Source organism: Phoca vitulina, unplaced genomic scaffold (assembly GCF_004348235.1).
Source record: "Phoca vitulina isolate PV1807 unplaced genomic scaffold, GSC_HSeal_1.0 scaffold24, whole genome shotgun sequence".
Classification (NCBI taxonomy): Eukaryota; Metazoa; Chordata; class Mammalia; order Carnivora; family Phocidae; genus Phoca; species Phoca vitulina.
In genome coordinates, this window is record NW_022589727.1 from 10,169,754 (window position 1) to 10,195,772 (window position 26,019).

The 26,019-nt window shown below is 33.7% G+C and overlaps 1 protein-coding gene across 1 annotated transcript in view; it reads left to right on the top strand.

Moving 5' to 3' along the window:
* Positions 1-26,019, top strand: part of CCDC178 (coiled-coil domain containing 178) — a 414,615-nt gene that overhangs the window by 67,854 nt on the left and 320,742 nt on the right. Inside the window, exons 6-9 of the mRNA XM_032421225.1 lie at positions 1,023-1,223; positions 5,224-5,444; positions 10,753-10,895; positions 22,590-22,743. Coding sequence (XP_032277116.1) covers positions 1,023-1,223; positions 5,224-5,444; positions 10,753-10,895; positions 22,590-22,743 — 719 coding nt within the window. The remainder of the gene's footprint in view (positions 1-1,022; positions 1,224-5,223; positions 5,445-10,752; positions 10,896-22,589; positions 22,744-26,019) is intronic.

Here is a 26,019-nt window from a genome sequence, read left to right on the forward strand (position 1 = left end):
TCTTTTCAGGCAGCATGCTGAATTTCTTTGATAGGCTTACTAGGTTAGAAGTAGAAACTGTATGACTACTGAGATTGTACTTATAACCAATATGTAATATTATCTTCTAGCAGAAAATTATTGCTTTATTGTCCAAATCAAAACAAAACAGAGGTCTATTAGTTGCCTTTTTTTTTTGAACCTGTTTTACTGTTTTTCCTGTAGCCTCAGCTCTTTGAGGCTTTGCCTTTCTTGATACTTTGTGTTTGTTTATGTCTTCTTGTCATGTCACATTTTGGCAAAAGTCACTGTTTACAAGTATAAATCTCACCAGAGTGGAACCCATATCCATCTTCCTTACTGATCTATCTCTGGGGAGAGAGTGTATTGCCCAGAACATAACAGGCTCTCTGCGTGTTTCTAGTATAAATAGATGAATTGAATACCCATGTTAATCATTTCGTTAACACTAAACCATATCTTTTCAGAGCTGTGAACCAGGAATCACAAGTATCTCTCATTACAGGAGTTAATTTGTGTTATAACTAAATAAATGGAATTTGGAAACAATGAATTCCTGGCAGGGCTAACTAGGGATGTTATTTTCTGATAAGGAATACAAAGTATCTTGTTTCTAGGAACCATCTGAGGATTTGCAGTATTTATCTGATGTAATCATTATGATTCGCTTTTGTCATAGAATGAGAGGAAACACAAGCATAATTTAAAAATAAAGCTCTATAATAAAGCTTATGAAGAAAACATTTTTTAGATAAAATATTCATGAAGATACTGCTTGAGATTTCTCTATTCTAATTATTTTACAAAATGTTCACTTAAAAATCTGTCTTCAAAGGTTATAATTAATGTTATGATTGTATTATAATAAAACTGTCCTTAAAAGGCTAATTCATTTTTCTAAAATTCTCTCATTAAACATATAAATATTAAAAAGAATAATGATGCAACTAGTACCTATGTTCCCACCACCTCGTTTATAGGCTGATTTATTAACAAATGTGAATACACGTTTCTATTTTAAGATGAAAAGTGTCCAGAATTAAAGCAGGAAATGGAAACATTGCTATCAGAGGCCATTCATCTCATTAAAAGTCTAGAAACTGACCGTGCAGAAGCTGAAGAAGCTTTAAAACAACAAAAATCAAGAAAGAAGAAGATGCACATGAAAATTGATTCTTGGTCAATCTGGAGACTTCAAGAAATCCCATTAGCTGTGCAGAAAGGTAATAATAAGAATTTTTTCATATTGCCATTTACTTTGTTCAAGAGGCATGAATAATCAATTGAAGCCCTGAAAAAAAGTCAACTCTGACCATATTGTTTTGCATCCAAACTAGTGCACTTTTTGATATATGCTGTTAATGCTAATGCTGCTATCATTTATATAGCTGAGACTGCACTGAGCAAACCTGTACCTTCTGCAGTTTGGGGTTTGTTGGTAATTCCATAGTATTTATGGTAACACGGGACATTTAAATTTTTGGCACATATTTCCTATGATGACTACATTATTTGAGTACTTGAAATTTAGAAATTTAAGTGATTTCCAATTGGTGTCATTGGCTAAATCTTTAAATCTAGGAAAATAAGAGAGTTTTAAAGTGATACTTTAGCAACATGCATCTGCTTTTGAGAATTCAGTAGTAGATTTTATTGAGAACTTCTAGCAGGCAGTAAAACTGGAGATGTTTCCAAGAGTCATGTAGGTAACATGTTTCAAAAGGAAACTTTTTTGTTTTAGACTATAGAATAAGGGACCTATGGTAAAGTATTAAACAGTCTAAGGGCATTGGATTTTTTATTCTCCAAGTACTGCCCGTTGAGCATGCCTACTACATGATTCTGCTGAGGCTGGACTTTGTTTATAAATAAATTTTAATTCAGTTAAAAATTTTAATTCAGGATTCACATGCTTTATAAGTGGGTTATATTAGGGAGCTCATAAACCTATCGTTTAAACTAAGACACTTTTGAAAAGAAAAGGGAGGTATTAATTATTACCCTGAGACATGAAATTATTTGTCAAACTGGACACTTACAAACACCTTTGTTATATGTCTTCTAAAACTATAGTTTTCAAGTAGGGTGTGCACATTTTTGGGAGTTGCAAGAAAAGATTAGAACTTTTATTTATATTTTTAAACTTTATTCTTTTTATTTTCTTTCTTGATTTGGGTTTTAATTTTGCTTTTATTGTACCTGACAAAATACAGCTACCCAGTGGTTCCTCGATTATGTTATTTTAATAAAATAAATTACATGTAGTTTCAGTGACTGTTACTCCTTTTAAAGTAAAACTGAACTCACAGATTGAACTCACCATTTGTTCACTCCCTTCTGGAGCAGAACTCAAAAAGCAGGAAATCACCCAGAGCCTGGGCTGGATGAATTTAATTCAGCCTTTGTCTATGCTCTTTGTTGCCCTTTACTAAAGAGTTAATTCTAAAAATTATGCAAAAAGTGCTCTAAACTCAGGTAAGAGTAGGCCCTTTTCTACACACACTTTAAAGTATGCATTTTACAAAACATTTGGTTTCTATAGCTGTTTATAAAAATAAATAATTCAGACTTGGAGTGAGTTTGTTCTGATTCACAAGGTTTTTGAATAGAATTTATGATGTGCATACTGTACTAATACAATAGCATAGGTATGTAATTTATAAATGCATACTTTTATATATATTGGTGTTTTAGAGGCAACCAAAGGTACAATAGGGTCAGAATAGGCATCCTGGGAAATTCTGGAGCCCAGTAGATTCTTGAGCAGATTCACATTCACATCCACAAGGAGTCATCTGCAATTTTTATAAAAAAGATTTATTTATTTGAGAGAGAGAGCACGAGAGAGGCAGAGGCAGAGGGAGAGAGAATCAGACTCCATGCTGAGTGTGGAGCCCAAGGCAGAACTCGATCTTACAATGCTGAGACCACAACCTGAGCTGAAACCAAGAGTCAGATGCTTAGCCAGCTGTGCCACCCAGACACCCTTGCAATTTTTAAAAAATGTTTGGGAAGGCTTTCCTTGTCAGTAGTAGTAGAAAAGTCAGTGGTAGCTGGTTTTATTTAATATTTTGCTGATAAATTTCTATATAATCTCATATGGCCTTTATAAGAGTAGATAGTGTATTTTGTGGTTTATATGAAGTTCTACTTAAGGAATTGCCAAAATAAAATTAAATTGAGATACATACATGCACATTCTACATACCTCATAAATGCATTTTCAATGATGGAATATATTCTTGCCATTGTTGATAATTTATTGCTTGGGCTATCTTTGATTTAAAGATCTACCTGAAGGCCTTTAAAAAAACTATTAAAGATCTACTTAAAAAACTGAAATTTATGTTCATCTGCTTTATTTTATGTAAGTAGCTAACACATGCAATGAAATTTAAATTCATTATTACTATATGGTTTTTAAGTGCCTTCTGTTTGTAAAATATTCCTGAAAAGTAATGTGCTTTCAGGAACACATTGCCTTTATATTGATATATTTAGGATAAAATTTCTAAATTTTATAATTTTTTTACAGGTTACAGAATTATATATTTTTATAGATTTTAGATTCCCAAAGTCTCTAGCTTATGTGACAAGAAAACTTTTAATCTCTTTAACAGCCTTAATATTAAGTATGATGTTTATAGGATTTCTAATAATTTTTATAAAAAACTTATATTTATAATTAATGAAAATATTGAAGAAATTCAATTTTTTCTAGATATCTTGTGGTCACTCCTCCAGACCCATCTATCCCCCTAACTAGCCCACTCACACTTGTATCTTCTGTTTTGTGATCCATGAGGCTGATTGATAATGGATTGAATCAAAGATATCTTTTGTAATCTGTCTTCTTGCTGGTTCAACCACTGGGAATTAGTGGCAAGAGACCATGAGAGATAATGGAGAAGAGTGAGGGTGGGGTTTTATACCCTTGACTACTTTCCTTTCTACTTGGTCACCTCACCCCCCCACACACACAGAATGACAGCCACTGGCACCCAATACGCAGCCAATAATCTAGCAAATGTCTTTTCATTTTCCTATCAAAAAAGATAATCAGAAATAAGTTTTTCATCAGAAATTGGGTGTTACATGAACTTATAAATTATAAAATTAGATATGCACAGCTGTATTTCCTTAAAAAATAAAAGAGTATGTGTATTTATTACACCCAAGCTAAAGTAATTACTCAGGTTTCCCTGGTACTCTCATTGTACCTGCTTCTTTAGATTCTCTGTCTTTTCCTTACCCCACATTCATGGCTCTGTTGGTACTACTTCCCAATGACTGATTACCTAATGGAAGAGAAAAAAATCAAAGACCTCTTTATGTATGGATTTTAATGGTATGTTGACATAATTTGGGGAGCTACTGTTTTACAATCTCAATATGGGAAGGGTGAAGACAGATTACCTTGAAGGAGAAATGTCCTGGGATACAAATGGGAAGTAGCAAAAAGGATGGCATAATGGGGGTTGGAAAGAACATGAATGTTAAGACTAGTGAAAGGAAGTCTAGGAGAGTGTTCTGGGGATTGACCTTTCAGAGAGGATGGAGTGTGAAGATAACTGTGTCCCATAGAGATGCTCACAAGAGTGCTTCTACTGTGGAAGAAGATCTCAGCAATAACACAATGTTAAATCTTCTAATTTTGTTTTGCATTGTTTAGTCACGTGAATTAATGTTATTTACTACAATAATGCTTTGTAATAAATTGCCTTGGAACTCAGTGGCTTACAACAATAAGCAATTTTTAATATAAGCTATCCTATTCGTAATAATTTTCAGTTGATTCTATTGTGTTTTGATATATAATTGTATCAACAGAAAATAGTATTTATTTTTTCCTTTCTGACATTTATAACTATCTCATTGTTTTACGTCTAGATGATTTTAGAAGGCCTCTACTCTTGCAGTTTCTCTCATTTTGTAATTCATAGAGTGGTTATACATAACCCAGTATATACATTGGTTGTAATAGGCAGGATTTGTACTAAAACAATTATTAGCTTATAAAACATAGATTTTAATCCATTTGATAATAAATGATGAAAGCAGTATATTTTATAATGCAATACTAAGATAACTTAAATTTAGTAAGCTTCACAGATAAGTAATTTCTGAATCTAAAGTATTTCATATATCTATATTATCAAATAAAGGTTTCTTTCTGGAGTTCTTGTTTTAAAATCAGATTTTCTTTTGTTATTGTATGTCTAGAACATGAGGCCTATTTGAGAGATATTGTAGAATTACGATGGCATCTTGAAGATAAAGCTTATCAACTAAAACATTTTGAGGAACAAAAGGCAAAATTAGAAGAAGCTAATGCAAAGCTTCAAGCAGACATAGACTACATGAATAAACTTGGTCCTCTAATTAACTCAAAACAGAACCAAGAACTTGAAGCTCTGAAAGAATTTTATACAAAAAAATTGGAGGTAAATGAATAAATGAATAGATATGCATTTTATAGATTGTTACTTAGATATAAAAATATTTCAGCTATTAGAAATTAACATCTTTAAATGTTTCATTTTCACTAAAAATTGATCTGCTATTTATTTCCCAAAGGAACTATTAAACTACACATAATACAGTCAATTGATACTCATTTAAACTGTGTTATCTTCCCTTTTATACTTAGGAGTACTAATAATATTTAGTCTACCTACTAATACAATTTTGGAGATTTAAAACAACATGATAATTTTTGAAGTTGTAAGTCAAGCTGGGAGAGAATGCAAGCAGAATATATCAGTCATTTTCACTGTTGATGATAATAAAGTGTAAAATCTTTTCAATGATTAACATTTAACTCTCCTATTGTGGGATTGTATTATAGAAAAATAAATTATTTATACCTGCCACTAAATGAGCAAATTTAATTCATATTCATTTTATTTTTTATTATTTCAAAGTAAATAGAGTTGTTAAATGTGTCCTGTATTCTCAACAGTACCATTTTCCTCCATCACTCTCCAAAGACAACCTTATCAGGAAAATCTGTTTCTAGGTGAAATTTGTATGTTTTTATACATATATACATGTATATGTATATATGTATATGTATATTCGTATATTTAAGCACAGTGCATGGTTTCTTTATTATTCTTCAAATAGTATCAAACATTGTATAAGTTCCTGCAGGTTGTTTTTTAATCTGACATTGTTTTAGAGGTCAAGCTACTGTTCATTTTACTTGCTGTTTTGGATTTGACACCAAAAGCAAAGCTAACAAAAGCAAAAATAAACAAGTAGGGATACATCAACCTAAAAGCTTCTACATGACAAGAGGAACCATCAACAAAATGAAAAGACAATCTACTGAATGGGAGAAAATATTTGCAAATCATATATCTGATAAGGGGTTAATATCCGAAATAAAGAACTTCATACAACTCAACACCAAAATAAGACAATATGATTTAAAAATGGGCGGAAGATCTGAATAGATATTTTTCCAAAGAAGACATACAAATAACCAAAAGTACATGAAAAGATTCTCAACATCACTATTCATCAGGGAAATGCAAATCAAAACCACAGTGAGAGATCATCTCATACTTGTCAGAATGGCTATTATCAAAAAGACAAGAAGTAACAAGTGTTGGCAAAGATGTGGAAAAAGGGAACCTTTGCATACTGTTGCTGGGAATGTAAATTGGTGCAACCACTGTGGAAAACAGTATGGAGGTTTCTCAGAAAATTAAAAATGGAACTGTCATATGACTCAGCAATTCCACTTCTGGTATTTATTAGGAGAAAAAACACAAATTGAAAAGATGTGTGCACCCCCATGTTCATTGCTGCATTATTTACCATAGCCAAGATATTGAAACAACCTAACTGTCCATCAATGGATGAATGGATAAAGAAGATGTGGGGTGTGTGTGTGTGTGTGTGTGTAATGGAATATTACTCAGCCCCCCCCAAAAAATAAAATCTTTCCATTTGCAACAACAGGGATGTACCTTGAGGGCATTATGTTAAGTGAAATAAGACAGAGGAAGACAAATACCATATGATCTCACTTATATGTAGAATCAAAAGAAAAACAAAAAAACAATTTCATGGATACAGGGAACAGATTGGTGGTTGCCCAATGCAGGGTTTAGAAGATGAATGAAAAGGGAGTCAAAAAGTACAAACTTCTAGTTATAAAATACGTAAGTCATGGGGATTTAATGTACAGCATGGTGACCATAGTTAATACTATTGTAGTACATACTTGAAAGTTGCTAAGAAAGTACATCCTAAAAGTTCTCATCACAAGAAAAAAATTCTAGCTATGTATGGCAATGGATGTTAACTAGACTTACTGTGGTGATCATTTCACAGTATACAGAAATATTGAATCATTATGTTTTATACCTGAAACTATTGTATATTAATTGTAGCTCAATAAAAAAATTAAAAACTTTTATGCATCAAAGGACACTATCAATATCTGATGAGAGGTTAATATCCAAAATATGTCAAGAACTTACATAACACCAAAAAAATAAGTAATACAATTAAAAGATGGGCAGAGGACCTGAAAGATATTTTTCCAAAGAAGACACACAGATGGCCAACAGATACATGAAAAGATGCTTAACATTTCTAATCATCAGGGAAGTATAAATCAAAACCATAGTGAGATATCACCTTGCACCTTTCAGAATAGCTAGAATCAAAAAGACAAAAAGTAGCAAGTGTTGGCAAGGATATGGAAAAAAAGGATATGCACTGTTGTGGGAATGTAAATTGGTGCAGCCACTGTGGAAAACAGTATGGAGGTTCCTCAAAAAATTAAAAATAGAAATACCATATGATCTAGTAATTCCACTACTGGGGATTTACCCAAATAAAACAAAAACACTAATTCGAAAGATATATGCCCCCCTTTTTTATTGCAGCATTATTTACAACAACCAAGATATGGAAACAACCTCAGTGTCCACCGATAGGTGAATGGATAAAGAAGATGTGGTATACGTATATACAATAGACTATTACTTAGCCATAAAATACGACAAAATCTTGCCATTTGTGCCAACATGGATGGACCTCTAGAGGATATAATGCTAAGTGAAAAAATCAATCAGAGAAAGACAAATATTGTATGATTTCACTTATGTGTGGAATCTGAAAAACAAAAACTAGAAATAGACCTATAAATACAGAGAACAAAGTGATGGCTGCCAGAGGGGAGGGAGTGGAAGGATAGGCAAATGGATAAAGAGGAACAGGAGGCACAGGCTTCCAGTTACGGAATAAGTAAGTCACTGGGATAAGAGGTACAGCATAGTAGGGGTGCCTGGATGGCCCAGTCAGTTAAGTGTCTGACTCTTGGTTTTGTCTCAGGTGATGATCTCAGGGTCGTGAGATTGAGCCCTGTGTCAAGCTCCATGCTCAGTGCAGAGTCTGCTTGAGATTCTCCCTTCCTCCCTCTGCCCATCCCATGCTTTCTCTCTCTCTCTCTTTCTCGGATAAATAAATAAATCCTTAAGGAAAAAAAAGGTACAGCATAGGGAATATAGTCAATGATACTGTAATAGCATTGTATGGTGACAGATGGTAGCTACACTTGTGGTGAGCACAGCATAATGTATGGATTTGTTGAATCACTATGTTGTACTCCTGAAACTAATTTAACATTGTGGGTCAACTGAATGTAACTGTACAATGAAAAAAAGTAAAAAAGAAGTATACTATCAGAAAAGTAAAAAAAAAAAAAAAAAAAACCTATAGAATGAGAGAAAATATTGCAAATTACACTTGAGAAGGGTATAGTACCTAGAATATATAAAGAACTTTCAAATTCCACAACCAAGACAAACAACCAAATTAAAAATGGGCAAAGGACTTGAATAGATATATCTCCAAAGACATACAAATGGGCAGCAAACATTTGAAAAGATAGATGCTCAACATGATTAGTCATTAGGGAAATGCAAACCAAATGGGAATAAATATAACACAGAAAATAACAAGTTTTAGTGTCTATGTGGAAAAATTGGAACTGTGGTACTTTGCTGGTAGAAATGTAAAATGGTTGCAGATGCTGTGGAAGAGACTCTGGCATTTCCTCAAAAAGTTTAACACAAAATACCATATGCTCTAGCAATTATACTCTGAGGTATATACTCCAAAGAATTGAAAACTGATAATCAAAAAAAACAAAAGGAAAAGTTGTACATAAATGTTCATAGCAGCAGTGTTTGTATTAGCCCAAGGTGGAAACAACCCGATGTCCATCACCTAATTAATGACTAAATAAAATGTGATATATCTATACCATTGAAAGAAATAAAAAAAAATGAAGTACTGTTATATGTCACAACACAAATCAACTTTGAGGCATTATGCTAAATAAAGAAGCCAAACACAAAAGATCACATCCTGTATGATTTCATTTATATGAAATATCCAGGATAGATAAATCCATAAAACAAAACAGATTAGTGATTGCTAGGGGCCAGGGGATGTATAATGTAGTGTTTTATTTATAGTCCCTTTATCATATAACTTTATTTTATTCTGCTGTCTTGACTCAGTTTCGGGGTCCTGGCTAGAGATCTGCTGAAATAAATAATTGCTTAAAGGACTCAAGGCCTCTAGTCAGTGTCCTTGAGTCCTACTGCATAACTTGCAAATTGCAGATACTTGCAAATCAAGCTCCAAGGCTCTATGTTGCCTCCAAATTCTGCAAGCAGCCCAGCCTCGTAACGCCACAGAGCCAGAAGAGTATTATGCACATCAATTGGAGTGAGTATCAATGGGGGAAGTATATACCAGTGCCACACGGACCCAACTCAAGAGCTTGCCTTGGAGATGAATTTGTCTCATATGATGTAACCTGGTTCCCAACATGGAGACCACCACCCCAGCAATGCCTACAGGTTACCTCTTCTAAAGGTGCTGAAAAATTGGACATGGGATACTTGATATTAGGAATTCTGTTATGTTTCCTGACCTCTTGTTTGCTTAGCTTATCATTCTGGTGAGCTCCTTGCTCTCTACTAAAATGTATACCCCTACATTCCTGTGCCTAAAGGATAATCTTGTAGAGGTTACAACTACCTGTGCTATTCGAAAAATTAATGAACATTATTGCTTTTTTCAGGAAGCAATTGCTTTATTTCAGTCCACCAGTTGACCCACTGGGGAGGGGACTGTTCACTCCCTACTGCCTTCTACTCCCCTCCCTCTGACTTTCCAGCAGGACATCAGACTACAACTATCTCTTCTCCATAGGTTGACAGAGAAGGGAGAAATGGAGAGGGAAGGGAGAATGTTTATGATATTTGATAATTAATAAAAACAATAAAAATGGAATATTTTGGACCCTTTTATTAAGGTAATAATGGTTATTCCTGAGAGGATTATAGTTAATTTCATTTATTTTGTCATCTGTGTTTTCCGATTTTTCTACCATTAAGCATTATTTCAACAATAAAAACAATAAAAAGTAGCAATTCTTTTGTAGGTTAAAAAATAATTATTTTGCTCATGTCACCTGTAATATTGAACTTTTCTTCAATAACTTTTATACATCCCTAGTATTAACGCTTTTCAGACTAGTGGAAACCTAAAACTTTACTGTGCTAAACAGATTAATATGGGAAGAAAATCGATGTAAAGAACTTTTTCTTTAGATCAAACCTACTTTAAATTTAAGTCCTTTCTCTGATTTTTCTCTTGCCTGATTCTTTTAATTACCCATTAAGTGCGTGTATTAACAAAAATATTTTTCATTTCTAGGTAATGGAGTTATACAAACAAATTCATGAAGAACTTGAAGAAGCTATAGAAGATGTTGAAAATGCCAAATTGAATGCTAAACAAATTAGACAAGACATGGAGCAAGACATTCATAGTGATGAAACAAGCATAGAAGCCTACAAGTAAGAATTTTTCACTAATGCTGCTTATAGCATTTAGAACAAAAATATTGATTAAAATGTAACTTATATTCCTGTATAAAGAATTCAGATAACAAGAAAGGAAAGAATCTAAATCACCCATATTTATCTTACCACCAACTTTATATATAAATTAAGATATGTCTTTTACATATGTAATATACATATGTATAGATTCTTAAAGTACTATTTTTCTGTCATCTTATTTTATTTATAGGTTTTTTAAAATTTTAATTCCAGTGTTGTCAACATACAGTGTTATATTATTTTCAGGTGTACAGTATAGTGATTTAGCAATTCTGTACATAGTGCTCATCATGATAAATGTACTCTTTAATCCCCATCACCTATTTCACCCATCCCCTCTCCCGTATTCCCTCTGGTAACCATTAGTTTGTTCTCTGTAGTTAAGAGTCTATTTCTTGATTTTTCTCTCTCTTTTTTTCCCCTTTGCTCACTTGTTTTATTTCTTAAATTCCACATATTAGTGAAATCATATGTTATTTGTCTTTCTCTGACTGACTTACTTTGCTTAGCATGATACTCTCTAGCTCCAGCCATGTTGTTGCAAATGGCAAGATTTCATTCCCTTTTATGGCTGAATAATATTTCATTGTATATATACACCACATCTTCTTCATCCATTGATATATCAATGGACAGTTGGACTGCTTCCATAATTTGGCTATTGTGAATAATGTTGCAATAAACATAGGGGCGCATGTATCCCTTTGAATTAGTGTTTTTGTATTTTGGAGGTAAATAACCCAGTAGTACAGTTACTGGATCATAGGATAGTTCTATTTTTAACTTTTTGAGGAATCTCCGTACTATTTTCCACAGTGGCTCCAACAGTTTGCTTTCCCACCAACAGTGCATGAAGGTTCCTTTTTCTCCATATCCTTGCCAACACCTGTTTCTTGTGTTTTTTGTTTTAGCCATTCTGACAGGTGTGAGGTGATATCTCATTGTAGTTTTGATTTTAATTTCCTTGATGATGAGGGATGTTGAGCATATTTTCATGTGTGTGTTGGCCATCTGTATGTCTTCCTTGAAGAAATGTCTGTTCTTCATGTCTTCTGCCCATTTTTTAATTGGATTATTTGTTTTTTGGGTGTTGAGTTCTGTCAGTTCTTCACGTATTTTTCATATTAACCCTTTATCAGATATGTCATTTGCAAACATCTTCTCCCATCAATAGGTTGCCTTTTAGTTTTTTTGATTGTTTCCTTCACTGTGCAGAAGCTTTTCATTTTGATGTAGTCCCAATAGTTTGTTTTTATTTCCCTTACCTCAGGAGACCTATCTAGACAAATGTTGCTATGGCCGGTGTCAGAGAAATTACTGCCTGGGATCTCTTCTAGGACTTCTATGGTTTCAGGTCTTACATTTAGGTCTTTAATCCATTTTGAATTTATTATTGTGTATGGTGTAAGAAAGTGGTCCAGTTTCATTCTTTTGCATGTAGCTGTCCAGTTTTCCTACCACCATTGTTGAAGAGACTTTTTTTTCCCATTGTATATTCATTCCTCCTCTGTCAAAGAATAATTGACCATATAATTGCAGGTTTATTTCTGGGTTTTCTACTTTGTTCCATTGATTTATGTGTCTGTTTTTGTGCCAGTACTATACTGTTTTGATTGCTACAGCTTTGTAGTATAGCTTGAAGTCCAGAATTGTGATGTCTCCAGCTTTGCTTTTCCCTTTCAAGATTGCTTTAACTTTTTGGATTCTTTTGTTGTTCCCTACAAATTTTAGAATTGCTTGTTCTAGTTCTGTGAAAAATGCTGTTGGTATTTTGATAGGGATTGCATTTAATGTGTAGATTGCTTTGGGTAGTATAGACTTTTTAACAATATTTGATTTTCCAGTCCATGAGCATGGAATGTCTGTCCATTTCTTTGTGTCACCTTCACTTTCTTTCATCAGTGTCTTACAGTTTTCAGAGTACAGATCTTTCACTTCTATGGTTAAGTTTATTCTTAATTATCTTATTATTTTTGGTGCAGTTATAGATGGGATCATTTTCTTCATTTCTCCTTTTTCTGCTTCATTATTAGTGTATAGAAATGTATGTTAACTAACTAGAGTTTAAATAAAACTTGAAACAAGAAAAAAAAAGAAATGCAACAGATGTCTGTACATTGATTTTTGTATACTGTGACTTTACTGAATTCATTTATCAGAACTAGTAGTTTTTTGATGAAGTCTTCATGGTTTTCTATATATGTATCATGTTATCTGCAAATAGTGAAAGTTTTACTTCTTCCTTAAAAATTTGGATGCCTTTTATTTCTTTTTGTTGTCTGATTGCTATGGCTTGGACTTCCAGTACTGTGTTGAATGAAAGTGATGAGAGTGGACATCCTCGTCTTGTTCCTGACCATATGTGAAAAGCTCTCAGTTTTTCCCAAATGAGTATGATGTTTGCTGTGGGTTTTTCATATAAGGCCTTTATTATGTTAGGGTATGTTCCCTCTAAACCTACTTTGTTGAGGGTTTTTATAATGTATGATGTTGTACTTTGTCAAATGCTTTTTCTGCTTCTATTGAAATGGTTTTATCCTTTCTCTTATTGATGTGATGTATCATGTTGATTAATTTTTTAATATTGGACCACCCTTGCATCCTGAGAATAAATCCCACTCGATTGTGGTAAATGGCTTTTTTTTACTGTATTGTTGGATTTGGTTTGCTAGTATTTAATTGAGAACTTTTGCATCTATGTTTATCAGCAATATTGGCCTGTAATTCTGTTTGGGTTTTTTTGGGGGTGGCGGGGGGTGGGTTTGACTGATTTTTATGGATACACTTTTTTGGATACACTTATTTTTTTTTTTTTGGTGCCTTTATTTGGTATTGGTATTATGGTAATGCTGGCCTCATAGAATGAATTTGGAAGTTTATCTTCCTCTTCTATTATTTTGCAATAGTTTGAGAAGAAATGTTTGGTAGAATAGACCTCTGAAGCTGTCTGGTCCTGGACTTTTGTTTGTTGGGAGTTTTTTGTTTACTGATCCAATTTCATTGCTGGTAATCAGTCTGTTCAAATTTTTTATTTCTTCCTGATTCAGTTATGGTAGGTTATATGTTTCTAGGAATTTATCCATTTCTTTTAGGTTGTCCAATTTTTGGCATACAATTTTTCATAATATTTTCATTTAATTGTATTTCTGTGATGTTGGTTGTTACTTCACCTCTTTAATTTGTGATTTTGTTTGAGTCCTCCTCTCTTTTTTCTGTCTTTTTTTTTTTTTTTGATGAATCTGCCTGTAGGTTTATAAATTTTGTTGATCTTTTCGAAAACCAGCTTCTGGTTTCATTGGTCTGTTCCACTGTTTTATTAGTTTTTCTGTCATTTATTTCTGCTTTAGTCTTTCTTCTTTTCTTCCTTCTCTTGGTTTTAAGTTTTGTTTGTTATTCTTTTTCTAGCTCCTTTAGGTGTAAGGTTAGGTTTGATTCTTTTTTTTCTTGCTTCTTGACATAGGCCTGTATTGTTTATAAACATCCCTCTTTAAACCATCTTTGCTGCATCCCAAATATTTGGATCCTTTTGTTTTTATTTTTATTTGTTTCCAGATAATTATTTATTTCTTTTTTGATTTCTTGTTTGACCCATTCATTGTTTAGTAGCATATTATTTAACCTCCATGTATTTGAGGTCTTTCCAGATTTTTTCTTGTGGTTGATTTCTAGTTTCATACCATTGTGGTCAGAAAAGATGTATAGCATCACTTAAATGTTTTTTAATTTGTTGAGACTTGTTTTATAGCCTAATATGTGATCTATTTTGGAAAATATTTGTGTGCACTTGACTTGAAAAGAATGTGTATTTTGCTGTTTTAGGATGGAATGTTAAGTCCATCTAATCCAGTATGTCATTCAAAGCCACTGTTTCCTTGTTGATTTTCTGTTTGGATGATCTGTCCGCTGACGTAAGTGGAGTATTAAAGTCCCCTACTATTATTGTATTACTATCAATTAATTCCTTTAAGTTTTTATTAACTGCTTTATGTATTTGGGTACTCCCATGTTGAGTACATAAATATTTACAATTGTTACATCTTCTTGGATTGTCCCCTTTATTATTACATAGTGCCCTTCTTTGTCTCTTATTACAGTCTTTGCTTGAAAGTCTATTTTGTCTGTTACAAGTATTGCTACCCCAGCTTTCTTTTGACATCCATTTGCATGATAAATGTTTCTCCATCCCCTCACTTTTAATCTGCGTGTGTCTTTAGCTCCAAAATGAGTCTCTTGTAGACAGCATATAAATGGCTCTTATTTTTTTATCTTCTCTGTCACCATGGCTTTCTTTTTTTTTTTTTTTTTTTTTTTTTGGAGTGTTTAGTCCATTTGTATTCAAAGTAATTATTGATAGATATGTATATGTTGCCATTTTGTTACTTGTTTTGTGGTTGTTTTTGTGGTTTTTCCCTGATCCTTTCTTCTCTTGCTCTCTTTCACAGGTTTTACTGGTTTTTGATTTTTGGGTACCATTAGGTTTTTATATAACATCTTCCCCATATAGCAGTGTATTTTAAGTTGAGGATTGCTTAAGTGGAACCCATTCTTTACTCCTCTCTCCCCAAGTTTTAGGTATATGGTGTCATATTTTATGTCTTTTTATTTTGTAAATCCCTTGACTGATTTTTATAGATACACTTATTTTTACTGCTTTTGTGTTTTCTATTTCATACTTTCACTTATGGTCTTCCCTTTCCACTCAGAGAGTCCTCCTTAATATTTCTTGTAGGGCTAGTTGATTGGTCATGACTCCTTTAGTTTTCATTGGTCTGAGAAGCTCTTTGTCTCTCCTATTATTCTGAATTATAGCCTTTCTGGATAGAGTATTCTTGGCTGCAGATTTTTCCCTCTCACCACTTTGAATATATCATTTTACTCCTTCTGGCCTGCAAAGTTTGTTGAAACATTTGCTGATAGCCTTATAGGATTTCCCTTGTATGTAACTGTATTCTTTTTTATTGCTGCTTTTAAAATTCTTTATCCACTACTTTTTGCCTTTTTAATTACTATGTGTCTTGGTGTGAACCTCTCTGGGTTGATTTTGTTGGGGGATCTCTGTGCCTTCTGGATATGGATATCTGTTTCCTTCCACAGAGTAGGGAAGTCTTCAGCTGTTCTTTCTTCAAATAAATTTTCTGCCCCCTTTTCTCTCTCTTCTTCTTCTGGAATCTCTATAATGCAAATGTTAGTACGTTTGATGGAGTCACTGAGTTCCCTAAGTCTATTCTTAATTTGTATAATTCTTTTTTCTCTCACTTGCTCAGCTTGATTGTTTTCCTTTACTCTGTCTTCCAGGTCATTAATTTGTTCCTCTGCTTCCTCTGCCTACTATTTATTCTGTTAAGTGTATTTTTAATTTCAATTATTGTATTCTTCATCTCTGATTGGTTCTTTTTTATCTCTTTGTTAAGGGCCTCACTGATGTTCTCCACTCTTTTCTCAAGTCCAGTGGGTATCTTTATAATCATTACCTTAACTTCTCTGCTAGCCATATTACTTATATGGTTTCACTTAGGTCTCTTGCTGTGGTTTTGTCCTGTTCTTTCATTTGGGACATATTCCTCTGTCTCCTCGTTTTGTCTAACTCTCCATGTCTGTTTCTGTATTAGGAAAGTAAGCTATGTCTCCTGCTCTTGAAGGTAATGGCCTTATGAGGACAAGGTCCTGCAGTGCTCTTCAGGGCAGTGTTCCCCAGGACTTGGCACTACAGGAGTGTCTCTTATGTGTGTTGCCATTTCCCTGCTATTGTGTTCTGGCCTCTCTTTCCTTCGGTCCAGTCAGTTGCAGAAGCTCTCTTTGCTTTGTTGTGGGCAGTATTTGGTCCCAGCTAGATGGTGCGCATTTTAACAAGGTGCATGCTGGTCTGCTTGCAAAATGAGACCTGCCAACCCTGCTGCTAGATCTAGGCCCCGCAAAATGCATGGGTAGGTGACGTGGTTTTGGCAGAGTTTGCACTAGTATTCTGGGGGTGGGGTCCCACAGTGCAGGGACATGGCAAGCATGACTAAAAAGGACAGATCCACTGTAGTTAGAGGGGTCAGGGCTTAGTATAGGTAAGTTAGGTAGAGAGCATTGTTACTGTGCTGATTCCTGTAGATGGCCATGTGTTTATACTGGGGGGCAGGGGAGGGAAATGACACCTGCCAGCTCTTTTGTTTCTAGAGAGGTTTCCCTGTTATTCCTGCTTCTGTGATACATGCTGTGAGATAAGTAAATAACCCTCCTCCTGTATGCCCCAGACATTTTTCAAACTGCTGCTTCCATGCTGTATCCTTGGTGGCTGTTTATCCTGCTGTCTTTTTAAGGGCAGGGAGTCAGCTTCCTATTGCCCTCCAGCCTCTCACATAGCAGAGCCTGATGAGTTTTAAAATTCCAGGCTTAGGGGCACCTGGGTGGTTCAGTTGGTTAAGCGTCTGCCTTTGGCTCAGATCATGATCCTGGAGTCCTGGGATAGAGCCCCACATCGGACTCCTTGCTCAACTCCCTCTGCCCTTCACCCTGCTCATGCTCTCTCACCCTGCTTGTGCTCTCTGGTTCTCGCTCTTGCTCTCTCAAATAAATAAATAAAATCTTTAAAAAAAATTTTTAAAAATAAAATAAAATAAAATTCCAGACTAAATCCCATTGGTTTTAAGAACTCACAAGATTCAGCCCCTGTTGGTTTCAAAGCCAAAGTTATGGGGATTCATCTTCCCCTTGCGGGCTCCCCAATGTGATAGTCTGTTTCTTGCCCTTTTCCATGCAACTGGCTCCCTCCCTACCTCGGATGGCCATGGTCTGTTTGGCTCCAAATCCCTGTCTCGGCCCTACCTACCTTCCTGGATGTGGCTTTTTCTCTACCTTTAGTTGTGGGGTTGGTTCTGCCAGTCTTCAAGTAATTTTCTGGGTTATTTACACTATTGTGAGTGTGATCTAGTTGTATCCATGGGAGGAGGCAAGCTTAGCATCCTCCTACCCTGCCATCTTCCCAGCCTCTCTGTGTCATTTTAGTTCTTCATACATATTGTCAGATTGCCTACAGATGTGTGTAACAAGTATATATCACTGCTATCTATGTATGTGCAAAAGAGACTATTTAAAAAAAAACTCCAGCATGGGATATTATTAAAAACAAATTATGTAGCCATGTATTAATTATAAATAGCATCCAAGTATTTCAACTTGCATTTGTTTGATTTCTAATAAAATGGAGTATTTTAAAATATATAGAGACTTTATTTTTCATTTTAATAATTGGAGTGTTTTTTATTACGTTTCTGATGTATTTGTGTTTTATGATATTCTTCTAATTCCTCTTGTTCACTGTAAATTCTTTATGGTCTAGTGTATCATAATAAAGTTTTTATTTGTTCAAATTGATTAATAATTTAGATAGAAAAAATCATATGGTGGAGCTGGAATCAAGTAAATATAAACAAAATGAAGAACACAAAATTTATACATAATTCTATGATCTAGATAATATCCATTATGTTTGTATTTCTTCACATACAATGCATATTTTAAATATTGTCTATTATTTAATAAATCAATCACTTTTGTAGCTCACCTGATTTGTTATATATCATTAAGTTACATGTATTTTCTAATTTTCATTTTGATGTCTTCTTTGATCCATGGGTTATTAGAAAATACATTTAAAAAAAATTTTCATGATGGATTTCTAATTTTATAGTTGTCTTTTTATTACTACTTTCTAGCTGAATTTGTGTTTTGGTCAGGGAACGTACAGTTTCAACCCACTGAAAATTCCTGAGTCTTCATTTTTGGCTCAGTGACTTGGGTTGTTTTTTATTTTTTTATTTTTTTGGTAAATATTCTTTATGTACTTTACTTATTGAATGTACTGTTGATTACTGTTTCATTAGGTCAAGTTTACTAATCATAAAGGTTAATCTTTGTATATCCTTGCTATTTCAAGTGTGGTCTGTGGACCATAAGCTTTACCTGGGTGCTTCTTCAAAATGCAGAATCTCAGGCACAATTCAGACCTATTGAATGAGAATCTGCATTTTTAAAAGATCCCAAGGTGATGCTTGAGAAACCCTGTTCCTTATCATTACTGATTTTTAATACTTTTTCTATTATTGAGAAAAGTGTGGTAAAATCACCTACTATAATTGATATGTCTCTCTACATCTTTTTATTTTTTTTAATGCCATCGGTTTTTGCTTTATATTTTGAAGGTCTCTCAGGTTCTTACAAGTTTAAAGTTGTTATATCTTTCTGGGAGAGGATTAACCTTATTCATCATTGTGAATTGATTCTTGGAATACTTTTTTCCTTAAACTCAATTAACATAGTAATATAGCTTCATTAGCTTTGTTTTTTGATGTTTATCTGGGAGATATTTTCAGTTTTGAAATTTCAATATTTTTGAGCCCTTTATACACATCTCTTGTAAACATTATGTAGACAGATTTTTTTTTAAAGATTTTATTTATTTATTTGACAGAGAGAGCGAGTGGAGGAACACAAGCAGGGGGAGTGGGAGAGGGAGAAGCAGGCTTCCTGCAGAGCAGGGAACCTGATGTGGGGCTCTATCCCAGGACCCTGGGATCATGACCTGAGCCGAAGGCAGATTAACTACTGAGCCACCCAGGTGCCCCAAGATAGATTTTTTTTAATCAGTTGAAAACATTTTTAAAGGTAGACCATTAACTGTATTCACAAATCACTAATACATTTGGATTTAAACCACCATGTATTTGCCCCCATATGTTTTATTTTCTTATTCTTTTTTTGCCTTCTTTCACATTAGTTTTCTTTTTCCTTTTCTAGTGGTGGTTATAATTTTATTCTTATTCTTTTTGTAGGAAATCCTATTAACTACCACATGCAAATTTAGATGATCAGACTCCAAAGACACTGTTAACATGCTAGACAAGAAAAGGACTCATGAAAATTTTTTACTGTAGTTATCACATTGCCACTGAATTAAATATTTATTGTTGTTATGGACTATTTCATTTTTATAACCCATGAGAATATTGTTGTTAATTGTTTTATTTATTTATTTATTTATTTTTAAAGATTTTATTTATTTGAGAGAGACGGAGAGTACGAGCCAGGCAGGGAGGAGCAGAGGGAGAGGGAGAAGCAGACTCCCCACTGAGCAGGGAGCACAACGGGGGCTCGATCCCAGGGCCCTGGGATCATGACCTGAGCTGAAGGCAGAAGTTTAACCAACTGAACCACCCAGGCATCCCCTGAAGGATATTTTCTATTTTCATAGATATCTTGATTTTTAATTGACCTTTAATATGTTAAATATTTCATTCTATAACCTAATTTTCATTTTTTGCTGTTAAGAAATATATTGGCCTTTTGACTGATTGCTATGCAACTATTCTATACTTTGCTTTTAAGATCATCTCTTGATTTTGAAAGTCTGTTTATTTTATTAAGATACTCTCAATTTTCCACACTCTTTTTCTTGCTTTGTATATCTTGAAGCTATCAGTTATGTTTCTATTTCTATTTTAATCATTTATCTGTCTCCATATATGTACATTTGTACATATATCAGCATTTCATTCTTCTATCTGGCATAAGACAGATTTTAGCTTATATTAATTACAAATACAACATTTTCCATTTTGTAACATTTTCTAAAACTTTTCCTTCTCAATTTTGAGTATAGAAATTAGCTAGTGGTTTTTATAACTAATATTAAACGTGAAGGTACATTTGTATTAATTCCTGCACTTACCATTTTTTATTACGTCATATAAATCCTTCTTGGATGATTTTCTTCTCATCTAAGTATGTTTTCTAAAAGTTCTACTGTAAGCATTAGAGGAGTCATAAATGATTTATTAAATAAAATTTTAGAGATATGTTTATTGTTCTTCACTATTTTTTAATTTGTTGGGAATTAATACATATACAAGAACTTGATTATGTATGCTATCAAGTGTATACATTGATGATTTTTTGAAATATGTATACACCCATGATTAAGGTATAGAAGCTTTTTAGCATACTAGAAGTTTCTCTTCTTCTTTCCCAGTCCATACCACTGCCCCCTTCCATCCCAAAGAGGTCATCTTCATTCTGACTTCTATCACCAGACTTAGTTTTGCCTGTTCTTGAAATCCATATGAATGGAAGCATACATACAGCATATGCTCTTTAGCATCTTGATTGCTCTACATTGTAACTCTTAACAGGTAGAATGATTCTTCCCATTTTATTCTTCTAAGTTTATTCTGATTTAGCAGATATGAGAATGATACAATCTAAACTACCAGTGTCTGGGGTCACGAGTAGCAAACTTTTACCCTGATCCTTAAAGGGCTGATGAATTGGTGGCATCAACTTTAAAGGAAATGGGGATAAGGAGACAACTAAAATAATACTTAGTTCCTGAATTCGATGACACTGGGCAGTTGTCCACTTCTTACTCAGAGTCTATAATTCATTATCTGGACTCGGGGAAATAGATACCATTGAGAAAAGAAAAATTAATTTCAAAAGAAAGAAATATAACCAAACATATATCTTGAATGCTGAGGTTCCCCACCTCTCATTATCTACTTGGCTTCTAGAATTCTGATAGGGAGACCTACACTCTCCAGACGTGGAAGGGTAAAGAAGAATCTATTTTGCTTATTTGTTTATTGTTTTAATTTTCATTTCCATAGTGAGGTTATATCTTTCAGTTTTATTTTGACTCTACTCCTAAAAATCAGGGTTAGTGCATGAGAATCTGGGTTACTTCCAGGTGGAGTTATCTGTATTTCTTGCTGATATTTTATGGAAATGATAATTTTGTCATTTTCTCACCATCCTTTTTACCTATATTAAACTCTAACACCAGTGCCTAAAGGGACTTTTATATTTGGAATGTGTTTTCTACCTACCAGAGAAGATACAGGATTATGTGATTACAGTTTAGCTCTGGCTTTCTTTGTGGAAGATCACATAGGAACAAAATATTCCTTGGCAATTTATTTTTTAGTAAACCTGTTGTTTTTCTAAGCTGCAGTTTCCTCCATTTTACCTCTAGACCAGGAAAGACAAAACAGTAAACTAGGGCTTTAAAAATGTGTGGTCTCCACTTCTACATCCTCTCCTTTTTTTCTCTTCTTTTTGTCTTGCCTTTCCATCCCTGTACTGCCCACCCTCTTTATCAAAGGTGCTTAGCTCTATCACCTGAAATCAAATCAAAAGGTGATTTATTTTAAATAATTTAGAAATCACTTTTCTCTCACTTTTTTCCATTGGAAACATAGATGCACCTGGTGAATTTTTTCTCACCATTTAGTTCTTGATCCTAAATGGTACTTTTAAGAAGTTGCTTTGGCAGGGCGCCTGGGTGGCTCAGTCGTTAAGCGTCTGCCTTCGGCTCAGGTCATGATCCCGGGGTCCTGGGATCGAGCCCCGCATCGGGCTCTCTGCTCAGCGGGAAGCCTGCTTCTCCCTCTCCACTCCTCCTGCCTTGTGTTCCTTCTCTTGCTGTGTCTCTCTGTCAAATAAATAAAATCTTTAAAAAAAAAAAAAAGAAGTTGCTTTGGGATGGGAGAAGTTTTAGGAATAGGTAAATTCCATTGATTTACATTGTTAAGTCAGAAACTAATTTACATATAATTTTAAACATGATTTGCCTTTCATTGTGGATAAAACCAACTGTGTTTTTCCTCTTAGGAGAGAGAGAGAGAAACTTGACAATCTATATAGTCACTACTCTATAGCAATAGAAAATGTTAATGTTAGTATTGAGGAGGATGAAGAAGCAGTGAGTGAAGCATTGAAGGAAACAAAGACATCAACAGAGGAATTATCTGCTTTATCAAAAATGGTGGGTTTTCTGATTTAAAAATTTTAAAAAATACTGATTTTATTTTTAAGCCATAGCTGTTAAAACTTAATGTCAGTAATGAAATAGCAGTTAGCCCATTTTCTGTTTATATTGGTTTTCTCTTACTACATAACAAATTACCAGAATTTTAGCAGCTTGAAACAACATCCATTTATTATCTCAAGGTTTCTCTGGGCCATGTCTTAGCTGGTTCCTGTGCTCTGGGTCTTCTAAGACTGAAATCAAGCTATCAGCAGCCCTACATTTCTTTCTGGAGACTCTAGGATTAATCTGCTGTCAGGCTCATTTCAGTTTTGGCAGGACTCAGGTTCTGTGCTTTTAGAACTGAAGTCATTGTTTCCCTGGTCGCTCTCAGCCTGGGATCATTCTCAGCTTTCAGAGGCTGCTTGCATCCCAGGCTGGTGGTACCCTTCATCTTTAAATCCGGAATGGGGGGGTTGAGTCCTCTCTGGCATAGTATCACTCTGACCGTCCCTTATGATTCATCTTTCCTGCCACATCTCATTCACTATAGTAAAAGAAGTAATGGTAAAAGGAATTGATAAAATGGTAAAAAGAAATAATACTATAGTACAAAGCAATAATATGCACATTCTGTACCATTTGGCATTCCTACTTAGAATTAAAACTACATGTTTTTTTATTGCCAGTTTCTATTATAATATTTCTATTATAATATTATAGTATATTTCTATCTATATACTCTTTATGTCTCATTAAATTTTTAAAATTAATCCATAATTAAGAGTGAGACTAAGTGTGTTTTAATGGCTTTTTAGAGGTCATTTGTATTTCCTTTTTTTTTTTGTGAAAAAGCTGCTCATGATTTTTCCCCATCTGTTGAGTGATTGTATTTTGACTTATTTGTAAGAATTTGTTGTATATTATTGATACTAAATATTTTAAAGTTACATATGTTAAAAATATTTTTATCCAATCTTCTTTCATTTCTTTATGGTAACTTCTGATGAAGAGAAATTTCAGTTTTAGTGTAGTAAAAGTTATAAATATTTTTCCTTTGACCTTTGTGCTTTTCTGAATTTAAGAATTTTTTTTTTCTACCTTAAGTCAAAAAATACTCTCTGGTATTTTGTTCTAAATGTTTTGAAATTTGACTTTTCATATTTACATGATGCTTCTAGATGAAATTATGTTTAAAATATCAAAACTGATATTTTTTCCTTTTATTTATAAGTTTGGAAGTAAGAAACTATCTAGAATTTTAGGAATGTATATTTCACTTGCCACATGTGAAGCATAATCAATATGAGATTCATATATGGGTATGGTGTGAAGTTGAGGTTCCAATTACATTTTCTTTCTTAAATAGAAAACAAATTGTTGCAATATAACTTATTGTATTTATGTGTTAATATGCAGTGCCATCTCTATCACATGTGAGGCTTCCATATTTGGGTGGATCTTTTCCATTCTTTTTTTGATTTGTTTGGTTTACCTAACCATCTTTACCTCAGTACTTCATGTCTACATTACTAAGCTTCTGTAGTGAGTTTTGATTATCTATTATGGTGAATCCCTCAGTCTTACATTTCTTTATGAGTTTTAGGCTGTTCTTGACCTTGTCTTTCCATATAAATTTCAGTGTTATCTTATTCCTTTCCTTCAGAAGTTTTATTGGAATTATGATTGGAATCATATTCACTTATAGATTGATGGAAAAATGAAATCTTTATGATGGGGATACCTAAACATAAACATGATCTATCTGTCCATTTATTTGGGTGGTTTTTCTAAATTGAACCTCAACCAGTTTCCTTGGAACTTTGTAGAAGGCAAACTCTCTCTGGAAAATCAACCTGAGATTAGTCTTAGACAAATTAACCCTTAAATCTCCACTGAATTTTAAGGTTATTTTTTAAAATAAGCTTTTAATGTAATTCTGATTTATTTGTAAATGTAGTTTATATGGTAGGTATTATTTAAAATCTGTGAAGGTTTAATTTTTGTCTTACTACTTGGGTAATTTGCATAAATATTTTATTTAGGAAAAATCTTTTCTCTGGTAGGGGGATGCAATCTTAAATAGGTTCATTTTGTAAACTGTGCTAATTCTGTTATTTAAATCTTTTATGTTTCTGATTTATTTTCTGACTGATGTATAAATTACTGAGAACTGTATTAAAATATTTCAATGTGATAGTGGATTTCTTTCTTATTTTTTCCATTTTTCTGTTATTTTCTGCTTTATATAATTTGTAGCCATGTTTTAGATGAAACTAAGTTTAGAATCTTTAGAATTAAGTTTTTGCTTATGATATATTTTATTTTTACATTTTTAAGCTATAAATTATTAGAAGTTTTGGAATGCATATTTATGATTATGAAGCATAATCAACATCTTTAACTTGAACAGTTTGAGGACCTTATGATTTTTTCTTGATATGTGGTTTATTTTCCATCATGTTATACCTATTTTATTTAATAATCCCTGTATTAAGATAATTTTTTATTAGTTTACACAATAAATGTTGGATTATATTTTTTCCCAGTGTAACATTTTGCACACAACTCTTTTTGTTTATCAGACATTCCTAAGCATTATTTTTCCTTGTTACTAAAATGTATTTTTTACAAGCTTTATTAGTGAGTTAGATTTGGTATTTTCAAAATTTTGTTTCCCTGAAAATGTCTTTATTTTGTTCTCTTTCATGCAGTGTAGGAAATATGCCCCTGACTTAATATGGGCATGACTTACACTGCTGCATAGGCAACGTAAAAGAATCCAAAAATAGGCAAGGCTTAAAACACTAAACAAAAACACAGTGGGCCAAAGTGCCAGAGGGGATAACATAGGAACAATGAAGTGGAAGAAACTGATCTTAAATAGATAGCAATATAAGTATCTCTTCAATTTGCCCTTCTTTCTTTCTCCAGCTTCTCTGTAGCTACCCTTTTCCCTCTAACTCTGTTCTCTAGCTACCTGGAAAAACTGCAAGAGGCCAGAATGTACCAAGTGCTTTCTTTATTCTATTTTTTCATAAATACATTCCGCTCTGATTATAAAGTCAGTATTCATCCTCCCAGTCCTACCATGGTCTGGCTGAATCTTCTCATTTTATTTATTTATTTATTATTTTTTTAAGAGAGAGAGAGCATGCGTGCACATGTAAGCAGTGAGGGGAGGGGCAGAGGGAAAGGGAGAGGGAGAAAGAGAATCTTAAGCAGCCTCCACACCTTTCTGGAGCCCAGCGCGGGGGGGGGGGGGGGGGGGGGGGGGGGGGGGGGGGGGGCGGG